The sequence below is a fragment of the Oncorhynchus keta genome, chromosome 23 (genome assembly GCF_023373465.1).
Source record: "Oncorhynchus keta strain PuntledgeMale-10-30-2019 chromosome 23, Oket_V2, whole genome shotgun sequence".
NCBI classification, from domain to species: domain Eukaryota; kingdom Metazoa; phylum Chordata; class Actinopteri; order Salmoniformes; family Salmonidae; genus Oncorhynchus; species Oncorhynchus keta.
In genome coordinates, this window is record NC_068443.1 from 4,399,049 (window position 1) to 4,421,936 (window position 22,888).

A 22,888-nucleotide genomic window follows, 5' to 3' on the forward strand; every position below is an offset into this window, starting at 1 on the left:
GATTGCAACAGTAGAGACCAGAGAAATTGATGTTCATCTCTCACCACGTTAATGTCATCAGATACTCTAACAAAATATATTTCTGCAAAAACAAATCAATGCTAGCTAGCTAGCTACGTTTAACCTCGTTGAATGTGCGTTTCCAATGTTTCCAATTTGAGTTTGTGTGGTTGTTGGTTTAGCTTTCTGTAACTTTATAGCAAGTACAGTCTGCATGTGTAGGTGCTTACTGCGTGTGTGTGTGTGTGTGTGTGTGTGTGTGTGTGTGTGTGTGTGTGTGTGTGTGTGTGTGTGTGTGTGTGTGTGTGTGTGTGTGTGTGTGTGTGTGTGTGTGTGTGTGTGTGTGTGTGTGAGTGTGAGTTTGTGTGGTTGTTGGTTTAGCTTTCTGTAACTTTATAGCACAGTCTACAGTCTGCGTGTGTGTGTGTGTGTGTGTGTGTGTGTGTGTGTGTGTGTGTGTGTGTGTGTGTGTGTGTGTGTGTGTGTGAGTTTGTGTGGTTGTTGGTTTGTGTGTGTCTGTGTGTGTGTGTGTGTGTGTGTGTGTGTGTGTGTGTGTGTGTGTGTGTGTGTGTGTGTGTGTGTGTGTGTGTGTGTGTGTGTGTGTGTGTGTGTGTGTGTGTGTGTGTGTGTGCGTGTGTGTCTTTTCCAACTCTTTTCCAATATCTGGTTTTAGGATGTCCTTCTAGCCAAACAGAAAAGAGTATTACACAACGCTGTGGTATAATTCTGTATACTGTATCGCTAAATTGCAAAGTGGGACCAAAACACAACATACCAACACAGTCTTAAACAGCCTGGTCTCTGCGATGTAAAAGCATTCATTCTTTGTCAGGATCTTGATGTGTTTGACGTCGTCGTTGAACCTGTGGGCAGAAAATGGCTTGGTCTTTAGCTAATCAAACCAACATGTTATTTGTCACATTAGCAGAATACAACAGTGAAATGCTTTACATTTACATTAACATTTAAGTCATTTAGCAGACGCTCTTATCCAGAGCGACTTACAAGCCCTTAATAACCAACAACGCAGTTTTGGGAGAAAAAAATATATTTTTAAATACAGTTGAATTCGGAAGTTTACATACACGTTTCTTGTTAACAAACTATAGTTTTGGCAAGTCGGTTATTACATCTACTTTGTACATGTAATTTTTCCAACAATTGTTCACAGGTTATTTCACTTATAATTGACTGTATCACAATTCCAGTGGGTCAGAAGTTTACATACACTAAATTGACTCTACCTTCAACTAGCTTGGAAAATTCCAAAAAATGATGTCATGGCTTTAGAAGCTTTTGATAGGCTAATTGACATAATTTTAGTCAACTGGAGGTGTACCTGTGGATGTATTTCAAGGCCTTCCTTCAAACTCATGGAAAAATCCAAAGAAATCAACCAAGACCTCAGAAAAAAATTTGTAGACCTGCACAAGTCTGGTTCATCCTTGAGAGAAATGTCCAAATGCCTGAATGTACCACATTCATCTATGCAAACAATAGTATGCAAGTATAAACACCATGGGACCACGCAGCCATCATACCGCTCAGGAAGGAGACGCATTCTGTCTCCAAGAGATTAACGTACTTTTGTGCGAAAAGTGCAAATCAATCCCAGAATAACATCAAAGGACCATGTGAAGATGCTGGAGGGTACAAAAGTATCTATGGGTCATATATCGACCTATCGGCCGCTCAGCAATGAAGAACCACTGCTCCAAAACCACCATAAAAAAAGCCAGACTACGGTTTGCAACTGCACATGGGGACAAAGATTGTACTTTTTGTAGAAATGTCCTCTGGTCTGATGAAACAAAAATAGAACTGTTTGGCCATAATGACCATCGTTATGTTTGGAGGAAAAAGGGGGAGGCTTGCAAGCCTAAGAACACCATCCCAACCGTGAAGCACGGGGGTGGCAGCATCATATTGTGGGGGTGCTTTGCTGCAGGAGGGACTGGTGCACTTCACAAAATAGATGGGGTCATGAGGAAGGAAAATGATGTGGATATATTGAAGCAACATCTCAAAATATCAGTCAAGAAGTTAAAGCTTGGTCACAAATTAGTCTTCCAAATGGACAATGACCCCAATCATACTTCCAAAGTTGTGGCAAAATGGCTTAAGGACAACACAGTCAAGGTATTGGAGTGGCCATCACAAAGCCCTGAACTCAATCCTATAGAACATGTGTGGGCAGAAATGAAAAAGCGTGTGCGAGCAAGGAGGCCTACAAACCTGACTCCATTACACCAGCTCTGTCAGGAGGAATGGGCCACAATTCACCCAACTTATTGTGGGAAGAATGTGGAAGGCTACCCAAAACGTTTGACCCAAGTTGAACAATTTAAAGGCAATGCTACCAAATACTAATTGAGTGCATGTAAACTTCTGACCCACTGGGAATGTGATGAAAGAAATAAAAGCTGAAATAAAAAATTCTCTCTTCTATTATTCTGACATTTAACATTCTTAAAATAAAGTGGTGATCCTAACTGACCTAAGACAATGCATTTTTACCAGGTTTAAATGCCAGGAATTGTGAAAAACTGTGTTTAAATGTATTTGGCTTCGGTGTATGTACATTTTCGACTTCAACTGTAAATAAAAGTAGCGAGGCTATATATGCAGGGTGTACCAGTACAGAGTCAATGTGAGGGGGGCACAGGTTAGTCGAGGTAATGGAGGTAATATGCACATGTAGGTAGAGTTCTTAAAGTGACTATGCATAGATAATAAACAGAGAGTAGCAGCAGCGTAAAGGGGAGGGGGGTCAACGCAAATAGTCTGGGTAACCATTTGATTGTATGTTCAAAAGTATTATGGCTTGGGGGGTTAGAAGCTGTTCAGAAGCCTTTTGGACCTAGACTTGGCGCTCTGGTACCGCTTCCCGTGCTGTAGCAGAGAGAACAGTCTACGACTAGGGTGGCTAGAGTATTTGAACATTTTTAGGGCCTTCCTCTGATACCGCCTAGTATAGAGGTCCTGGATGGCAGGAACCCCCAGTGATGTACTGGGCCGTTCGCACTACCCTCTGTAGTTCCAAGCAGTTGCCATATCAGGCAGTGATGCAACCAGTCAGGATGCTATCGATAGCGCAGCTGTAGAACCTTTTGAGGATCTGAGGACCATGCCACATCTTCTCAGTCTCCTGACTGGATTAGGTTTAGTCGTGCCCTCTTCATGAATGTCTTGGTGTGCTTGGACCATGATAGTTTGTTGGTGATGTGGACACAAAGGAACTTGAAGCTCTCAACCTGCTCCACTACAGCCCCGTCGATGAGAATGGGGGCGTGCTCGATCCTCCAGGTCTCTAACCTCCTCCCTATAGGCTGTCTCGTTGTTGATCAGGCCTACCACTATTGTGTCATCGGCAAACTGAATGAAGGTGTTGGAGTCGTGCCTGGCCCTCCAGTCATGAGTAACTTCAACCAAATGGGCTAACTCAGACTTGTGTGTGCAGGACACCCATAGAGTCCACCTTGACAACCACAGAGTCCACCTTGATAACCATAGAGTCAACCTTGATAACCATAGAGTCCACCATGACAACCATAGAGTCCAACTTGACAACCATAGAGTCCACCTTGACAACCATAGAGTCCACCTTGACAACCATATAGTCCACCTTGATAACCATAGAGTCCACCTTGAGAACCATAGAGTCCACCTTGACAACCATATAGTCCACCTTGATAACCATAGAGTCCACCTTGAGAACCATAGAGTCCACCTTGACAACCACAGAGTCCACCTTGAGAACCATAGAGTCCACCTTGATAACCACAGAGTCCACCATGACAACCATAGAGTCCACCTTGACAACCATAGAGTCCACCTTGACAACCATAGAGTCCACCTTGACAACCATATAGTCCACCTTGACAACCATAGAGTCCACCTTGACAACCACAGAGTCCACCTTGATAACCATAGAGTCCACCTTGATAACCATAGAGTCCACCATGATAACCATAGAGTCCACCTTGACAACCATAGAGTCCACCTTGACAACCATAGAGTCCACCTTGACAACCATAGAGTCAACCTTGACAACCATAGAGTCCACCTTGACAACCATAGAGTCCACCTTGACAACCATAGAGTCCACCTTGATAACCATAGAGTCCACCTTGACAACCATATAGTCCACCTTGAGAACCATAGAGTCCACCTTGACAACCACAGAGTCCACCTTGATAACCATAGAGTCCACCTTGATAACCATAGAGTCCACCTTGATAACCATAGAGTCCACCTTGAGAACCATAGAGTCCACCTTGACAACCATATAGTCCACCTTGATAACCATAGAGTCCACCTTGACAACCATATAGTCCACCTTGATAACCATAGAGTCCACCTTGATAACCATAGAGTCCACCTTGACAACCATAGAGTCCACCTTGAGAACCATAGAGTCCACCTTGAGAACCATAGAGTCCACCTTGACAACCATAGAGTCCACCTTGACAACCATATAGTCCACCTTGATAACCATAGAGTCCACCTTGAGAACCATAGAGTCCACCTTGACAACCATATAGTCCACCTTGATAACCATAGAGTCCACCTTGACAACCATATAGTCCACCTTGATAACCATAGAGTCCACCTTGAGAACCATAGAGTCCACCTTGACAACCACAGAGTCCACCTTGATAACCATAGAGTCAACCTTGATAACCATAGAGTCCACCATGACAACCATAGAGTCCAACTTGACAACCATAGAGTCCACCTTGACAACCATAGAGTCCACCTTGACAACCATATAGTCCACCTTGACAACCATAGAGTCCACCTTGACAACCACAGAGTCCACCTTGATAACCATAGAGTCAACCTTGATAACCATAGAGTCCACCATGACAACCATAGAGTCCAACTTGACAACCATAGAGTCCACCTTGACAACCATATAGTCCACCTTGACAACCATAGAGTCCACCTTGACAACCATATAGTCCACCTTGATAACCATAGAGTCCACCTTGATAACCATAGAGTCCACCTTGACAACCATAGAGTCCACCTTGAGAACCATAGAGTCCACCTTGAGAACCATAGAGTCCACCTTGACAACCATATAGTCCACCTTGACAACCATAGAGTCCACCTTGACAACCACAGAGTCCACCTTGATAACCATAGAGTCAACCTTGATAACCATAGAGTCCACCATGACAACCATAGAGTCCAACTTGACAACCATAGAGTCCACCTTGACAACCATATAGTCCACCTTGACAACCATAGAGTCCACCTTGACAACCATATAGTCCACCTTGATAACCATAGAGTCCACCTTGATAACCATAGAGTCCACCTTGAGAACCATAGAGTCCACCATGACAACCATAGAGTCCAACTTGACAACCATAGAGTCCTCCTTGAGAACCATAGAGTCCACCTTGACAACCATAGAGTCCAGCTTGACAACCATAGAGTCCACCTTGACAACCATAGAGTCCACCTTGACAACCATAGACTGCACCATAGAGTCTACCATAGTCTACCATAGAGTCCACCTTGACAACCATAGAGTCCACCTTGACAACCATAGAGTCCACCTTGAGAACCATAGACCACCTTGAGTCAACCATAGAGTCCAGCTTGACAACCATAGAGTCCACCTTGACAACCATAGAGTCCACCTTGACAACCATAGACTGCACCATAGAGTCTACCATAGTCTACCATAGAGTCCACCTTGACAACCATAGAGTCCACCTTGACAACCATAGACTGCACCATAGAGTCTACCATAGTCAACCATAGAGTCCACCTTGACAACCATAGAGTCCACCTTGACAACCATAGAGTCCACCTTGACAACCATACACTGCACCATAGAGTCTACCATAGTCAACCATAGAGTCCACCTTGACAACCATAGAGTCCACCTTGACAACCATAGAGTCCACCTTGACAACCATAGAGTCTACTACGGCTTGAATGCCACTGGCTGGAGAGCTGTGTCCCATTACCAGACACCATTTCCAAGGCCCTCGACTCTGATCTACTTCATAGTCTCTAGCCCACAGACCGTAGCCGAATAACTGGACAATGTCTGACACATCCCAAAAAACACAGTTTGAATGGCTAACTGACCACGGGAGTGTCCAATGACACGGCAGTTAAATCCTGGTTCTGTTTGGAACAGCTGAAGCCGTCATTTCCTGCTCCACATATAACATGGAAGGTTAAAACACAGTCCCAAAAAATATTTCAGACTATCAATGGCTCTTGAACAGGACAGTGTGACATGACAGTTACACCATGGTCCTGCAAGTGAAGAACATGCCCCTGCTTGCACGTACATGATGCTGACACACACACACACACACACACACACACACACACACACACACACACACACGTCCCGGCCCCAGGTCCACTTACTTGATACTGATGGCATACTCGTTAGACTCTCTGGTCCGGTGTCTGATCAGGAAGGTGCTGTTCTCTCTGTCCATCAGCTTTACCGTCGCCTCCTGCCTCTCCATTGGCCCTGCAAACCTGACCATGAGAAAACCACGAGATAAACATCACACAACCAACACACAACCATCAGACAACCATCAACCAACAATCACACAATCAACACACAATCATTCGACAATCAAAAACAGTCCACAAATAACCATTGGAAACCCAGTAACAATGACATTATTATTCCTAACATATAAGAGTTGCTGTTTCACCTACCACAGCTGGGCTGAATAATCCACTGGTTTGGGTACCTGGGAGGGACAGTGAGAAAAAACAGTTATTTCCAGCTAAATGAAATCAATGCAGACAAGTAGAGGTCATCTGCAGTAATGAGCAATCACCTGTGAAGAACGTAGGCATTAGAAAGGGTTTGTGAAGGCTTATGAAAGTTTATGAAGGCTTATGAAGTTTTATGAAGGCTTATGAAGGCTTATGAAGTTTTATGAATGCTTATGAAGGCTTATGAAGGCTTATGAAGTTTTATGAATGCTTATGAAGTTTTATGAATGCTTATGAAGGCTTATGAAGTTTATGAAGGCTTATGAAGGCTTATGAAGTTTATGAAGGCTTATGAAGGCTTATGAAGGCTTATGAAGTTTTATGAAGGCTTATGAAGTTTTATTAAGGCTTATGAAGTTTTATGAAGGCTTATGAAGTTTTATGAAGGCTTATGAAGTTTTATGAAGGGTTATGAAGTTTTATGAAGGCGTATGAAGTTTTATGAAGGCTTATGAAGGCTTCATTAAGCCTTTAAATGAGTTGTTAAATTAGCATCTATACTTACACATGGGCATGGCCTAACGGCATCGCTGGGAAAGGAACCAATCTCTCTCGTCGCCAAGATCTTGCCCTGCAACGGCACATGGCTGTTAGTTAATCACATTACATTGGTCTGGGAGCAACATCCATCCCCTCCTCCTCCCCCATTGCTTCTATAAACCATCCCTTCCCTCCTCCTTCTCCCCCATCGCCTCTATAAACCCTCCCTTCCATCCTCCTTCTCCCCCATCGCTTCTATAAACCATCCCTTCCCTCCTCCTTCTCCCCCATGGCTTCTATAAACCATCCCTTCTCTCCTCCCCCATCGCTTCTATAAACCATCCCTTTGCTCCTCCTTCTCCCCCATCGCTTCTATAAACCATCCCTTCTCTCCTCCCCCATTGCTTCTATAAACCATCCCTTCGCTCCTCCTTCTCCCCCATCGCTTCTATAAACCATCCCTTCGCTCCTCCTTCTCCCCCATCGCTTCTATAAACCATCCCTTCTCTCCTCCCCCATTGCTTCTATAAACCATCCCTTCGCTCCTCCTTCTCCCCCATTGCTTATATAAACCATCCCTTCTCTCCTCCCCCATTGCTTCTATAAACCATCCCTTCGCTCCTCCTTCTCCCCCATCGCTTCTATAAACCATCCCTTCGCTCCTCCTTCTCCCCCATTGCTTCTATAAACCATCCCTTCGCTCCTCCCCCATCGCTTCTATAAACCATCCCTTCCCTCCTCCTTCTCCCCCATCGCTTCTATAAACCATCCCTTCGCTCCTCCTTCTCCCCCATCGCTTCTATAAACCATCCCTTTGCTCCTCCTTCTCCCCCATCGCTTCTATAAACCATCCCTTCGCTCCTCCTTCTCCCCATCTCTTCTATAAACCCTCCCTTCGCTCCTCCTTCTCCCCCATCGCTTCTATAAACCATCCCTTTGCTCCTCCTTCTCCCCCATCGCTTCTATAAACCATCCCTTCTCTCCTCCCCATCGCTTCTATAAACCATCCCTTCGCTCCTCCTTCTCCCCCATCGCTTCTATAAACCATCCCTTTGCTCCTCCTTCTCCCCCATCGCTTCTATAAACCATCCCTTCTCTCCTCCCCCATCGCTTCTATAAACCATCCCTTCGCTCCTCCTTCTCCCCCATCGCTTCTATAAACCATCCCTTCGCTCCTCCTTCTCCCCCATTGCTTCTATAAACCATCCCTTCGCTCCTCCTTCTTCCCCATCGCTTCTATAAACCATCCCTTCGCTCCTCCTTCTCCCCATCGCTTCTATAAACCATCCCTTCGCTCCTCCCCCATCGCTTCTATAAACCATCCCTTCCCTCCTCCTTCTCCCCCATCGCTTCTATAAACCATCCCTTCGCTCCTCCTTCTCCCCATCGCTTCTATAAACCATCCCTTTGCTCCTCCTTCTCCCCCATCGCTTCTATAAACCATCCCTTCGCTCCTCCTTCTCCCCCATCTCTTCTATAAACCCTCCCTTCGCTCCTCCTTCTCCCCCATCGCTTCTATAAACCATCCCTTTGCTCCTCCTTCTCCCCCATCGCTTCTATAAACCATCCCTTCTCTCCTCCCCCATCGCTTCTATAAACCATCCCTTCGCTCCTCCTTCTCCCCATCGCTTCTATAAACCATCCCTTTGCTCCTCCTTCTCCCCCATCGCTTCTATAAACCATCCCTTCTCTCCTCCCCCATTGCTTCTATAAACCATCCCTTCGCTCCTCCTTCTCCCCCATCGCTTCTATAAACCATCCCTTCGCTCCTCCTTCTCCCCCATCGCTTCTATAAACCATCCCTTCGCTCCTCCTTCTCCCCCATCGCTTCTATAAACCATCCCTTCGCTCCTCCTTCTCCCCCATCGCTTCTATAAACCATCCCTTCTCTCCTCCCCCATTGCTTCTATAAACCATCCCTTCGCTCCTCCTTCTCCCCCATTGCTTCTATAAACCATCCCTTCGCTCCTCCTTCTCCCCCATCGCTTCTATAAACCATCCCTTCGCTTCTCCTTCTCCCCCATCGCTTCTATAAACCCTCCCTTCGCTTCTCCTTCTCCCCCATCGCTTCTATAAACCATCCCTTCGAACACAGTTTGAGACGGTTAGGAACCGTCTCTAAAAGGTGAAGGTGCAATCTTTATCAGCATCATAAAACCTTATACTGCAGTTAGGGACAGTCTCTAAAAGGTGGCGGTGCAATCTTTATCAGCATCATAAAACCTTATACTGCAGTTAGGGACCGTCTCTAAAAGGTGGCGGTGCAATCTTTATCAGCATCATAAAACCTTATACTGCAGTTAGGGACCGTCTCTAAAAGGTGGCGGTGCAATCTTTATCAGCATCATAAAACCTTATACTGCAGTTAGGGACCGTCTCTAAAAGGTGGCGGTGCAATCTTTATCAGCATCATAAAACCTTATACTGCAGTTAGGGACCGTCTCTAAAAGGTGGCGGTGCAATCTTTATCAGCATCATAAAACCTTATACTGCAGTTAGGGACCGTCTCTAAAAGGTGGCGGTGCAATCTTTATCAGCATCATAAAACCTTATACTGCAGTTAGGGACAGTCTCTAGAAGGTGGCGGAGCAATCTTTATCAGCATCATAAAACCTTATACTGCAGTTAGGGACCGTCTCTAAAAGGTGGCGGTGCAATCTTTATCAGCATCATAAAACCTTATACTGCAGTTAGGGACCGTCTCTAAAAGGTGGCGGTGCAATCTTTATCAGCATCATAAAACCTGATAGTATTTCAACGACAAAATATACATCCACACTGAACTCTTATCAAAAACATGTTAGGTCGAACTGGACATTTTGCATGGAAAATCTTTCAATTTAAAAGAAAATATATACAGTGGGGCAAAAAGTATTTAGTCAGCCACCAATTGTGCCCACTTAAAAAGATGAGAGAGGCCTGTAATTTTCATCATAGGTACACTTCCACTATGACAGACAAAATGAGAAAAAAAAATCCACAAAATCACATTGAAGGATTTTTAATGAATTTATTTGCAAATGATGGTGGAAAATAAGTATTTAGTCAGCCACCAATTAATTGGGCCAGATTTCAAGTTTTCATAACAGTATTTTTGGGTGCCGATTTGACGATTTTTAAAATATTTTGTCATTTTTTTACACCTTTATTTAATCTTTATTTAACTAGGCAAGTCAGTTAAGAACACATTCTTATTTTCAATGCCAGCTTAGGAACAGTGGGTAAACTGCCCTGTTCAGGGGCAGAACGACACATTTTCACCTTGTCAGCTCGGGGTATTCAATCTTGCAACCTTAACTAGTCCAACGCAATAACGACCTGCCTCTCTCTCGTTGCACTCCACAAGGAGTTACGCGAATGCAGTAAGCCAAGGTAAGTTGCTAGCAAGCGTTAAACTTATCTTATAAAAAACAATCAATCATAATCACTAGTTAACTACACATTGTTGATGCTATTACTAGATATTATCTAGAGTGTCCTGTGTTGCATATAATCTGACTGAGCATACAAGTATCTGACTGAGCGGTGGTAGGCAGAAGCAGGCGTGTAAACATTCATTCAAACAGCACTTTTGTGCGTTTTTGCCAGCAGCTCTTCATTGTGCGTCAGGCATTGCGATGTTTATGACTTCAAGCCTAAACAGCAAGCCTATCAACTCCCAAGATGAGGCTCGTGTTACCGAAGTGAAATGGCTAGCTAGTTAGTGCGCACTAATTGTCGATGTGTTCCTGGTTCAAGCCCAGGGAGGAGCGAGGAGAGGGACAGAAGCTATACTGTTACACTGGCAATACTAAAGTGCCTATAAGAACATCCAATAGTCAAAGGTTAATGAAATACCAATGGCTTTGAGGGAAATAGTCCTATAATTCCTATAATAACTACAACCTAAAACTTCTTACCTGGGAATATTGAAGACTCATGTTAAAAGGAACCACCAGCTTTCATATGTTCTCATGTTCTGAGCATGGAACTGAAACGTTAGCTTTCTTACATAGCACATATTGCACTTTAACTTTCTTCTCCAACACTTTGTTTTTGCATTATTTAAACCAAATTGAACATGTTTCATTATTTATTTGATTTTATTGATGTATTATATTAAGTTAAAATAAGTGTTCATTCAGTATTGTTGTACTTGTCATTATTACAAATAAATAAATAAAAAAGATCAGCTTTTATTATTACATTATTACAGTATGAAGTGTGTCTCCGCCCCTTTATTACAGTATGAAGTGTGTCTCCGCCCCTTTATTACAGTATGAAGTGTGTCTCCGCCCCTTTATTACAGTATGAAGTGTGTCTCCGCCCCTTTATTACAGTATGAAGTGTGTCTCCGCCCCTTTATTACAGTATGAAGTGTGTCTCCGCCCCTTTATTACAGTATGAAGTGTGTCTCCGCCCCTTTATTACAGTATGAAGTGTGTCTCCGCCCCTTTATTACAGTATTTATTACAGTATGAAGTGTGTCTCAGCCCCTTTATTACAGTATGAAGTGTGTCTCCGCCCCTTTATTACAGTATGAAGTGTGTCTCCGCCCCTTTATTACAGTATGAAGTGTGTCTCCGCCCCTTTATTACAGTATGAAGTGTGTCTCCGCCCCTTTATTACAGTATGAAGTGTGTCTCCGCCCCTTTATTACAGTATGAAGTGTGTCTCTGCCCCTTTATTACAGTATGAAGTGTGTCTCAGCCCCTTTATTACAGTATAAAGTGTGTCTCCGCCCCTTTATTACAGTATGAAGTGTGTCTCCGCCCCTTTATTACAGTATGAAGTGTGTCTCCGCCCCTTTATTACAGTATGAAGTGTGTCTCCGCCCCTTTATTACAGTATGAAGTGTGTCTCCGCCCCTTTATTACAGTATGAAGTGTGTTTCAGCCCCGTGCAACTCCTCTTCAAAACATACATTAGATTGAAAAGTGAATCTGAAGCCCATCTCGATTATTCATTCAGCTTAATAACATTTCATCTGAAAGCTGTGGAGAGCCCCTCTCTATTTGTTACGCCCTCGTAAGCGTATGATAAAGATTAAACTTATTACCCTGGTGCAGTAAACAGGAGCCAGCCTGAAGGATCCAATTAAATTACATTGATTGATTACATTGTCCTGGTTGGCACAGGGAGGGGGGGAGAGAGAGAGAGAGGGAGAGAGAGAGAGAGAGAGAGAGAGAGAGAGAGAGAGAGAGAAGAGAGAGAGAGAGAGAGAGAGAGAGAGAGAGAGAGAGAGAGAGAGAGAGAGAGAGAGAGGGAGGGAGAGAGGGAGAGAGAGAGAGAGAGAGAGAGAGAGAGAGAGAGAGAGAGAGAGAGAGAGAGAGAGAGAGAGAGAGAGAGAGAGAGAGAGAAAGAGAGAGAGAGAGAGAGAGAGAGAGAGAGAGAGAGAGAGAGAGAGAGAGAGAGAGAGAGAGAGAGAGAGAGAGAGAGAGAGAGAGAGAGAGAGAGAGAGAGACACTAGTGATATAATTGCCTTCAGGATAGAACAGGGGATATGAAATCTCAATGTTCTGTAATCCTATCCTTTAGAACCCTTGGGGGAACCCGTTGGAAGATCAAGTATCCTTATTAGAACGTCGTTATGGATACTGAAGGGAGGGATAAAATAAGCACATTTGCAAATGTGCATTATCATTCACCAAATTCGGAGTACGCAACCCCCCCCTATACAGAGTTCATGGCAACCACGCCAAACTTTCACACTTTTCAACTCGACTCTTCGTCCAGTAGAATTATTAATGGTCTCCTGGCAGGCAACCATTTCATAGCCACGTTGTGTATCAGTTCGTGAGAGATCAGTGAGAGATTATCCCGCACTTTTGTATACTTTTTTTTTAAGCCAGTAGTTCTGAAAGTAGAACTCACGAGACAAAAGTGGTCCCTGAAAATGGTGTACTTCGTCACATACGTACACCACGTCAGGTGATCCATTCAATTCAATGCAAGGGCCTTTATTGGCATGGGAAACACATGTTAACATTGACAAAGCAAATGAAGAAAAGGGAAATAAACTTAAATTGATTCATCAAACAAACAAAGAGAGAGAAACTAAACTGAATCAGACACAAGGACTCTGTAGAGACGGATGGAACACATTCTCACACAGGCACATCAGTGACCGTCTAATGTGACCATATTATAGCCATACTGTCACCATTGATCTCTCTCTCCCTCGCTCTGCTGTGTGTGCATCTTGCTAGCCGTCGCTCATTCGGCGAGGGGGCTGGAAAGTCATTGGCAGAAACTCAAATTGCTAGGAGGTGGCCCACGTGGAGGAATTGGCCCCGCAGAGCATGCAGAAAACAGTCGCTTTCAAACTAGTGATTACGTTGCTAATTGAGGTCTAAATAAAAAAAGTAATTCTGTATAAATTACACATTGACATGTCCTGCCCAAAGCGGGAGGTTTAAAAAATACAAGTCGCCAAAAATACTCTATTTATTTTTTATAAAACTAACAAATGGTGACAGTATGGCTCTAATATAGTCACATTAGACAGTCACTAATGTGCCTGTGTGTGAGAATGTGTTACAGTTCCATCCTTCTCTCCAGAGTCCTTCTCTGCAGAGTCCTTGTGTCTGATTCAGTTTAGTTTCTCTCTCTCTCTCTCTCTCTGTGTAGCACTTGATTAATCAATTTAAGTCACTAATTGGCTAGATCAACTTCTCTGCTCTCACAGATCTAATCAGAAGAGGCAAGGTAGACAACAGATAGCATTCACACCACCACACACAACCACACACCACATTCCTCATGCACAGCAGGAGTTTCATCACTCCAGGCTGAAGAAATCAATTGACAGAGCTGTGCGTGTCTGGGTTACCAACTACCGCCCACTATCTCCTCTTAATGCTGACCTCCATGTAACGGTTCTGTGATGATTCACCTGGAATGAACTGGAAGAGCATGACGGCTGACTGTGTGGGTTAAATCCCAGCAGTTAATGAGGAGCGAGGTCTCTCTCTCTCTCGCACGCACACACACGCACGCACGCACGCACGCACGCACGCACGCACACACACACACACACACACACACACACACACACACACACACACACACTCCTTCCGTCTGACTGAGTCGTCACCCACCTGCCACCAGGAGCTGTGTAGGTCGGCACAGATGAGCTCGATGATGTCCCCAGCATGGATGGTCAACGGAGGGGCACTCTGGGGAGAGGGGATGCCACAGTAGTCTCTGATCACCAGCATCCTAGGGAGACCTGGAGACAGAGGAGAGGAGAAGACACATGCTGAGACAGGGCTATGGTAGACTCAACAGCCTTGGTTTCTCAAATGATTGCCTCGCCTGGTTCACCAACTACTTCTCAGACAGAGTTCAACGTGTCAAATTGGAGGGCCTGTTGTCCAGACCTTTGGCAGTCTCTATGGGTGTACCACAGGGTTAAATTCTCGGGCCGACTCTTTTCTCTGTATATATCAATGATGTCGCTCTTGCTGCTGGTGATTCTCTGATCCACCTCTACGTAGACCACACCATTCTATATACATCTGGCCCCTCTTTGGACACTGTGTTGACAAACCTCCAAACGAGCTTCAATGCCATATAACTATCCTTCCGTGGTCTCCAACTGCTCTTAAATGCTAGTAAAACTAAATGCATGCTCTTCAACCGTTCGTTGCCTGCACCCGCCCGTCTAGCATCACTACTCTGGACGGTTCCGACTTAGAATATGTGGACAACTAAAAATACCTAGGTGTCTGGTTAGACTGTAAACTCTCCTTCCAGACTCACATTAAGCATCTCCAATCCAAAATTAAATCTAGAATCGGCTTCCTATTTCGTAACAAAGCATCCTTCACTCACACCACCAAACATACCCTCGTAAAACTGACTATCCTACCGATGTCATCTACAAAAATTGTTTCCATTAGTCTACTCAGCAAACTGGATGCAGTCTATCACAGTGCCATCCGTTTTGTTACCAAATCACCTTATACCACCCACCACTGCGACTGTATGCTCTAGTCGGCTGGCCCTCGCTACATATTTGTCTCCAGACCCACTGGCTCCAGGTCATCTATAAGTCTATGCTAGGTAAAGTTCCGCCATATCTCAGCTCAATGGTCATGATAACAACACCCACCGGTAGCATGTGCTCCAGCAGGTATATCTCACTGGTCATTCCCAAAGCCAACACCTCTTTTGGCCTCCTTTCCTTCCACTTCTCTGTTGCCAATGACTGGAACGAATTGCAAAAATCACTGAAGTTGGAGACTTATATCTCCCTCACTAACTTTAAACATCAGCTATCTGAGCAGCTAACCGACCGCTGCAGCTGTACATAGCCTATCTGTAAATAGCCCATCCAATCTACCTACCTCATCCCCATATTGTTATTTACTGTTCTGCTCTTTTGCACACCAGTATTTCTACTTGCACATCATCATCTGCACATCTATCACTCCAGTGTTAATTTAGTAACTAATTTTGAGTAACTCTGTGTTGTTGTTTGTGTCGCACTGCTTTGCTTTATCTTGGCCAGGTCGCAGTTGTAAATGAGAACTTGTTCTCAACTAGCTTACCTGGTTAAATAATAGTGAAATAAAAATACAATTAAATAAATAGAGGTGGGGACAGACAGAGGAAAGGACATATGACTTCTAGATGGCCAGAGTCGCTCCCCTCCTCAACACCTCTGATGTCTTTTCCTTCCAAAACACTTGGGTGTGCTATCTCTGACCAACTGTCTCGTTATCGCTCTTAGAACGATCTTCTGGACACTAACCAGTCAGACTCCAAGACGGGTCACTCAAAGGAAACTGCTGTCCTCTGTGTAACAGAAGCTCTCCGCACTGCCAAAGCTGACTTTCTCTCCTCTGTGTCACAGAGACCTCCTCTCCACCCTCTCAGGGCTGGGCGTCTCAGGCTCTGTCAGATCCTCCTCTCCACCCTCTCAGGGCTGGGCGTCTCAGGCTCTGTCAGATCCTCCACTCCACCCTCTCAGGGCTGGACGTTTAAGGCTCTGTCAGATCCTCCTCTCCACCCTCTCAGGGCTGGGCGTCTCAGGCTCTGTCAGATCCTCCACTCCACCCTCTCAGGGCTGGACGTTTAAGGCTCTGTCAGATCCTCCTCTCCACCCTCTCAGGGCTGGGCGTCTCAGGCTCTGTCAGATCCTCCACTCCACCCTCTCAGGGCTGGGCTTCTCAGGCTCTGTCAGATCCTCCTCTCCACCCTCTCAGGGCTGGGCGTCTCAGGCGCTGTCAGATCCTCCACTCCACCCTCTCAGGGCTGGGCGTCTCAGGCTCTGTCAGATCCTCCACTCCACCCTCTCAGGGGTGGGCGTCTCAGGCTCTGTCAGATCCTCCACTCCACCCTCTCAGGGCTGGGCGTCTCAGGGCTGGGCACCTCAGGCTCTATCAGATCCTCCTCTCCACCCTCTCAGGGCTGAGCGTCTCAGGGCTGGGCGTCTCAGGCTCTGTCAGATCCTCCACTCCACCCTCTCAGGGCTGGGTGTCTCAGGGCTGGGCGTCTCAGGCTCTGTCAGATCCTCCTCTCCACCCTCTCAGGGCTGAGCGGCTCAGGCTCTGTCAGATCCTCCACTCCACCCTCTCAGGAGGGGGTGTCTCAGGGCTGGGCGTCCCAGGCTCTGTCAGATCCTCCTCTCCACCCTCTCAGGGCTGAGAGTCTCAGGCTCTGTCAGATCCTCCTCTCCACCCTCTCAGGCCTGGGCATCTCAGGCTCTGCCTCCCCTCCACCCTCTCAGGGCTGGGCGTCTCAGGCTCTGAACACTCCTGGATTGCATCCTACCTGGCAGAGCGCTCCTACCAGATGGTGTGGAGAGGATCTGTGTATCTCAGCTTGGATGGATGTCGGCCCACCACCTCAACCTCAGCCTCGACAAGATGGAACTGCTCTTCCTCCCGGGCAAGGCCTGCCCCGCTCAAAGACCTCTCCATCACTGTCTCCACGGTGCGAAGAACATTGCCGTGACCATGGAACACATCCTGTCGTTCTCAAACATCAACAACATCAAAAACAGTGACTCACTCCTGCAGGTTCGTGCTCCACAACATCTGTAGATTACAACGTTTCCTAAAACAGGAAAAGGTGCAGGTTCTAATCCAGGCACTTGTCATCTCCCATCTGGAACTGGATCTACTGCAACTCTCTGCAACTCTCTGTTTGCTGGGCTCTGCGCTTCTGCCATCAAACTCCTTCAACTCTCTGTTGGCTGGGCTCCCTGCTTCTGCCATCAAACCCCTTCAACTCTCTGTTGGTTGGGATCCCTGCTTCTGCCATCAAACCCCTTCAACTCTCTGTTGGTTGGGCTCTGTGCTTCTGCTATCAAACCCCTTCAACTCTCTGTTGGTTGGGATCCCTGCTTCTGCCATCTAACCCCTTCAACTCTCTGTTGGTTGGGCTCCCTGCTTCTGCCATCAAACCCCTTCAACTCTCTGTTGGTTGGGCTCCCTGCTTCTGCCATCAAACCCCTTCAACTCTCTGTTGGTTGGGCTCTGTGCTTCTGCTATCAAACCCCTTCAACTCTCTGTTGGTTGGGATCCCTGCTTCTGCCATCAAACCCCTTCAACTCTCTGTTGGTTGGGCTCCCTGCTTCTGCCATCAAACCCCTTCAACTCTCTGTTGGTTGGGCTCTGTGCTTCTGCTATCAAACCCCTTCAACTCTCTGTTGGTTGGGCTCTGTGCTTCTGCTATCAAACCCCTTCAACTCTCTGTTGGCTGGGCTCTACGCTTCTGCCATCAAACCCCTTCAACTCTCTGTTGGTTGGGCTCTCTGCTTCTGCCATCAAACCCCTTCAACTCTCTGTTGGTTGGGCTCTGTGCTTCTGCCATCAAACCCCTTCAACTCTCTGTTGGTTGGGCTCTGTGCTTCTGCCATCAAACCCCTTCAACTCTCTGTTGGCTGGGCTCCCTGCTTCTGCCATCAAACCCCTTCAACTCTCTGTTGGTTGGGCTCTGCGCTTCTGCCATCAAACTCCTTCAACTCTCTGTTGGCTGGGCTCCCTGCTTCTGCCATCAAACCCCTTCAACTCTCTGTTGGTTGGGCTCCCTGCTTCTGCCATCAAACCCCTTCAACTCTCTGTTGGTTGGGCTCTGTGCTTCTGCTATCAAACCCCTTCAACTCTCTGTTGGTTGGGCTCTGTGCTTCTGCTATCAAACCCCTTCAACTCTCTGTTGGTTGGGCTCTGTGCTTCTGCCATCAAACCCCTTCAACTCTCTGTTGGTTGGGCTCCCTGCTTCTGCCATCAAACCCCTTCAACTCTCTGTTGGTTGGGCTCCCTGCTTCTGCCATCAAACCCCTTCAACTCTCTGTTGGTTGGGCTCCCTGCTTCTGGGCCCCTTCAACTCTCTGTTGGTTGGGCTCCCTGCTTCTGCCATCAAACCCCTTCAACTCTCTGTTGGTTGGGCTCTGTGCTTCTGCCATCAAACCCCTTCAACTCTCTGTTGGTTGGGCTCCCTGCTTCTGCCATCAAACCCCTTCAACTAATCCAGAACGCTGCATCCTGCCTGGTGTTCAACCTTCCCAAGTTCTCTCATGTCACCCCGCTCCTCAGCACACTACACTGGTTTCTAGTCGAAGCTCGCATCCACATCAAGACCTTGGTTCTTACCTATGGAGCAGCAAGAGGAACTGCCCCTCTCTACCTTCAGGCTATGATCAAACCCTACACCGACCTCAGCTAGACTAAAGACACTTGCCAGACAGACAAGGCCTCCTACTCTCCCCCGGTCTACTCCCAAAGCACTTAAACACATTTACCTTCCAGCCATAGTCCTCTTTAGCGTGGTCCCAGATATGTTTCTGCTGTCTTAACCACCTCCTATGGTCATTTTTGTGACAATGACTATTTTATTGAGCTAGACAAGGGCATAAACAGATCTGGGACCAGGCTAACAGTCTTCACTCCTATTAAAACCAGTGATGCTGTCCTCAGATGACTGAACTATCGTGGCAACAGGCCACGCATGTGCTGTTTAATAAGAACAATATAAAAGCCAATAAGCATAACAGTCTAACCTTTTCTGCCTGCCTGTCTTTCTCATGAAGAGATTAAGTTACGAATATTAATTTTCTCTCTAAGCGACTCAGGCAGGCATAACTCTATTGCTCAGCTCAGAGTAGAGGAGCGCAGGCAAGGGCACAGAGAGAAGCTGAAGAGTTTAACAGAGGTAAGGGCACAGAGAGAGGCTGGACAGTTTAGACGTGGGCGTTCTCCTATCCCTGCCCAGGCTTTTCTTATTGAATCCACCCACTCCAATCCATCTGTCTCCACTACACGCTGTCCTTCCTCCCTGGCTCCCACCGTAGACTAGAGGTAAAGGCCTTCCTCCCTGGCTCCCACCGTAGACTGGAGGTAAAGGCCTTCCTCCCTGGCTCCCACCGTAGACTGGAGGTAAAGGCCTTCCTCCCTGGCTCCCACCGTAGACTAGAGGTAAAGGCCTTCCTCCCTGGCTCCCACCGTAGACTGGAGGTAAAGGCCTTCCTCCCTGGCTCCCACCGTAGACTAGAGGTAAAGGCCTTCCTCCCTGGCTCCCACCGTAGACTGGAGGTAAAGGCCTTCCTCCCTGGCTCCCACCGTAGACTGGAGGTAAAGGCCTTCCTCCCTGGCTCCCACCGTAGACTGGAGGTAAAGGCCTTCCTCCCTGGCTCCCACCGTAGACTAGAGGTAAAGGCCTTCCTCACTGGCTCACACCGTAGACTGGAGGTAAAGGCCTTCCTCCCTGGCTCCCACCGTAGACTGGAGGTAAAGGCCTTCCTCCCTGGCTCCCACCGTAGACTAGAGGTAAAGGCCTTCCTCCTGGCTCCCACCGTAGACTAGAGGTAAAGGCCTTCCTCCTGGCTCCCACCATAGACTAGAGGTAAAGGCCTTCCTCCCTGGCTCCCACCGTAGACTGGAGGTAAAGGCCTTCCTCCCTGGCTCCCACCGTAGACTGGAGGTAAAGGCCTTCCTCCCTGGCTCCCACCGTAGACTAGAGGTAAAGGCCTTCCTCCCTGGCTCCCACCGTAGACTAGAGGTAAAGGCCTTCCTCCCTGGCTCCCACCGTAGACTGGAGGTAAAGGCCTTCCTCCCTGGCTCCCACCATAGACTGGAGGTAAAGGCCTTCCTCCCTGGCTCCCACCATAGACTGGAGGTAAAGGCCTTCCTCCCTGGCTCCCACCGTAGACTGGAGGTAAAGGCCTTCCTCCCTGGCTCCCACCGTAGACTAGAGGTAAAGGCCTTCCTCCCTGGCTCCCACCATAGACTGGAGGTAAAGGCCTTCCTCCCTGGCTCCCACCGTAGACTAGAGGTAAAGGCCTTCCTCCCTGGCTCCCACCGTAGACTGGAGGTAAAGGCCTTCCTCCCTGGCTCCCACCGTAGACTGGAGGTAAAGGCCTTCCTCCCTGGCTCCCACCGTAGACTAGAGGTAAAGGCCTTCCTCCCTGGCTCCCACCATAGACTAGAGGTAAAGGCCTTCCTCCCTGGCTCCCACCGTAGACAGGAGGTAAAGGCCTTCCTCCCTGGCTCCCACCATAGACTAGAGGTAAAGGCCTTCCTCCCTGGCTCCCACCGTAGACTGGAGGTAAAGGCCTTCCTCCCTGGCTCCCACCGTAGACTAGAGGTAAAGGCCTTCCTCCCTGGCTCCCACCGTAGACTGGAGGTAAAGGCCTTCCTCCCTGGCTCCCACCGTAGACTAGAGGTAAAGGCCTTCCTCCCTGGCTCCCACCGTAGACTAGAGGTAAAGGCCTTCCTCCCTGACTCCCACCGTAGACTGGAGGTAAAGGCCTTCCTCCCTGGCTCCCACCGTAGACTGGAGGTAAAGGCCTTCCTCCCTGGCTCCCACCGTAGACTAGAGGTAAAGGCCTTCCTCCCTGGCTCCCACCGTAGACTGGAGGTAAAGGCCTTCCTCCCTGGCTCCCACCGTAGACTGGAGGTAAAGGCCTTCCTCCCTGGCTCCCACCGTAGACTGGAGGTAAAGGCCTTCCTCCCTGGCTCCCACCGTAGACTAGAGGTAAAGGCCTTCCTCCCTGGCTCCTACCGTAGACTGGAGGTAAAGGCCTTCCTCCCTGGCTCCTACCGTAGACTGGAGGTAAAGGCCTTCCTCCCTGGCTCCTACCGTAGACTGGAGGTAAAGGCCTTCCTCCCTGGCTCCCACCGTAGACAGGAGGTAAAGGCCTTCCTCCCTGACTCCCACCGTAGACTGGAGGTAAAGGCCTTCCTCCCTGGCTCCCACCGTAGACAGGAGGTAAAGGCCTTCCTCCCTGGCTCCCACCGTAGACTAGAGGTAAAGGCCTTCCTCCCTGGCTCCCACCGTAGACTAGAGGTAAAGGCCTTCCTCCCTGGCTCCCACCGTAGACTAGAGGTAAAGGCCTTCCTCCCTGGCTCCCACCGTAGACTGGAGGTAAAGGCCTTCCTCCCTGGCTCCCACCGTAGACTGGAGGTAAAGGCCTTCCTCCCTGGCTCCCACCGTAGACTGGAGGTAAAGGCCTTCCTCCCTGGCTCCCACCGTAGACTAGAGGTAAAGGCCTTCCTCCCTGGCTCCCATCGTAGACTAGAGGTAAAGGCCTTCCTCCCTGGCTCCCACCGTAGACTGGAGGTAAAGGCCTTCCTCCCTGGCTCCCACCGTAGACTAGAGGTAAAGGCCTTCCTCCCTGGCTCCTACCGTAGACTGGAGGTAAAGGCCTTCCTCCCTGGCTCCCACAGTAGACTGGAGGTAAAGGCCTTCCTCCCTGGCTCCCACCGTAGACTGGAGGTAAAGGCCTTCCTCCCTGGCTCCCACCGTAGACTGGAGGTAAAGGCCTTCCTCCCTGGCTCCCACCGTAGACTGGAGGTAAAGGCCTTCCTCCCTGGCTCCCACCGTAGACTGGAGGTAAAGGCCTTCCTCCCTGGCTCCCACCGTAGACTAGAGGTAAAGGCCTTCCTCCCTGGCTCCCACCGTAGACTGGAGGTAAAGGCCTTCCTCCCTGGCTCCCACAGTAGACTGGAGGTAAAGGCCTTCCTCCCTGGCTCCCACCGTAGACTAGAGGTAAAGGCCTTCCTCCCTGACTCCCACCGTAGACTGGAGGTAAAGGCCTTCCTCCCTGGCTCCCACCGTAGACTAGAGGTAAAGGCCTTCCTCCCTGGCTCCCACCGTAGACTGGAGGTAAAGGCCTTCCTCCCTGGCTCCCACCGTAGACTAGAGGTAAAGGCCCTCCTCCCTGGCTCCCACCGTAGACTAGAGGTAAAGGCCTTCCTCCCTGGCTCCCACCGTAGACTAGAGGTAAAGGCCTTCCTCCCTGGCTCCCACCGTAGACTGGAGGTAAAGGCCTTCCTCCCTGGCTCCCACCGTAGACTAGAGGTAAAGGCCTTCCTCCCTGGCTCCAATCGTAGACTAGAGGTAAAGGCCAATCTATTAGCACTGGATTCTTAGAGAGTGGATTGAATTGTGTTCCATCAGTGTGGATGTTGAGATTATTTACTATGTGATCAAGTGTTCTTCATCATCGTCATCTGGCGAACACTTCTCCTGAAGAGCAACATGGCGAACCCTTCTCCTGAAGAGCAACATGGCGAACCCTTCTCCTGAAGAGCAACATGGTGAACCCTTCTCCTGAAGAGCAACATGGCGAACCCTTCTCCTGAAGAGCTACATGGCGAACCCTTCTCCTGAAGAGCAACATGGCGAACCCTTCTCCTGAAGAGCAACA

The 22,888-nt window shown here is 48.0% G+C and overlaps 1 protein-coding gene across 3 annotated transcripts in view; it reads right to left on the minus strand.

Annotated features, from left to right (window-relative positions):
* Positions 1-22,888, minus strand: part of vav3b (vav 3 guanine nucleotide exchange factor b) — a 120,269-nt gene that overhangs the window by 22,015 nt on the left and 75,366 nt on the right. For all 3 annotated transcript variants that reach the window (XM_052475979.1, XM_052475978.1, XM_052475980.1), the window contains exons 20-24: positions 14,331-14,461; positions 7,277-7,342; positions 6,709-6,743; positions 6,403-6,519; positions 776-863 (exon numbers count right to left, since the gene is read on the minus strand). In XM_052475979.1, the coding sequence (XP_052331939.1) occupies positions 776-863; positions 6,403-6,519; positions 6,709-6,743; positions 7,277-7,342; positions 14,331-14,461 (437 nt within the window). The remainder of the gene's footprint in view (positions 1-775; positions 864-6,402; positions 6,520-6,708; positions 6,744-7,276; positions 7,343-14,330; positions 14,462-22,888) is intronic.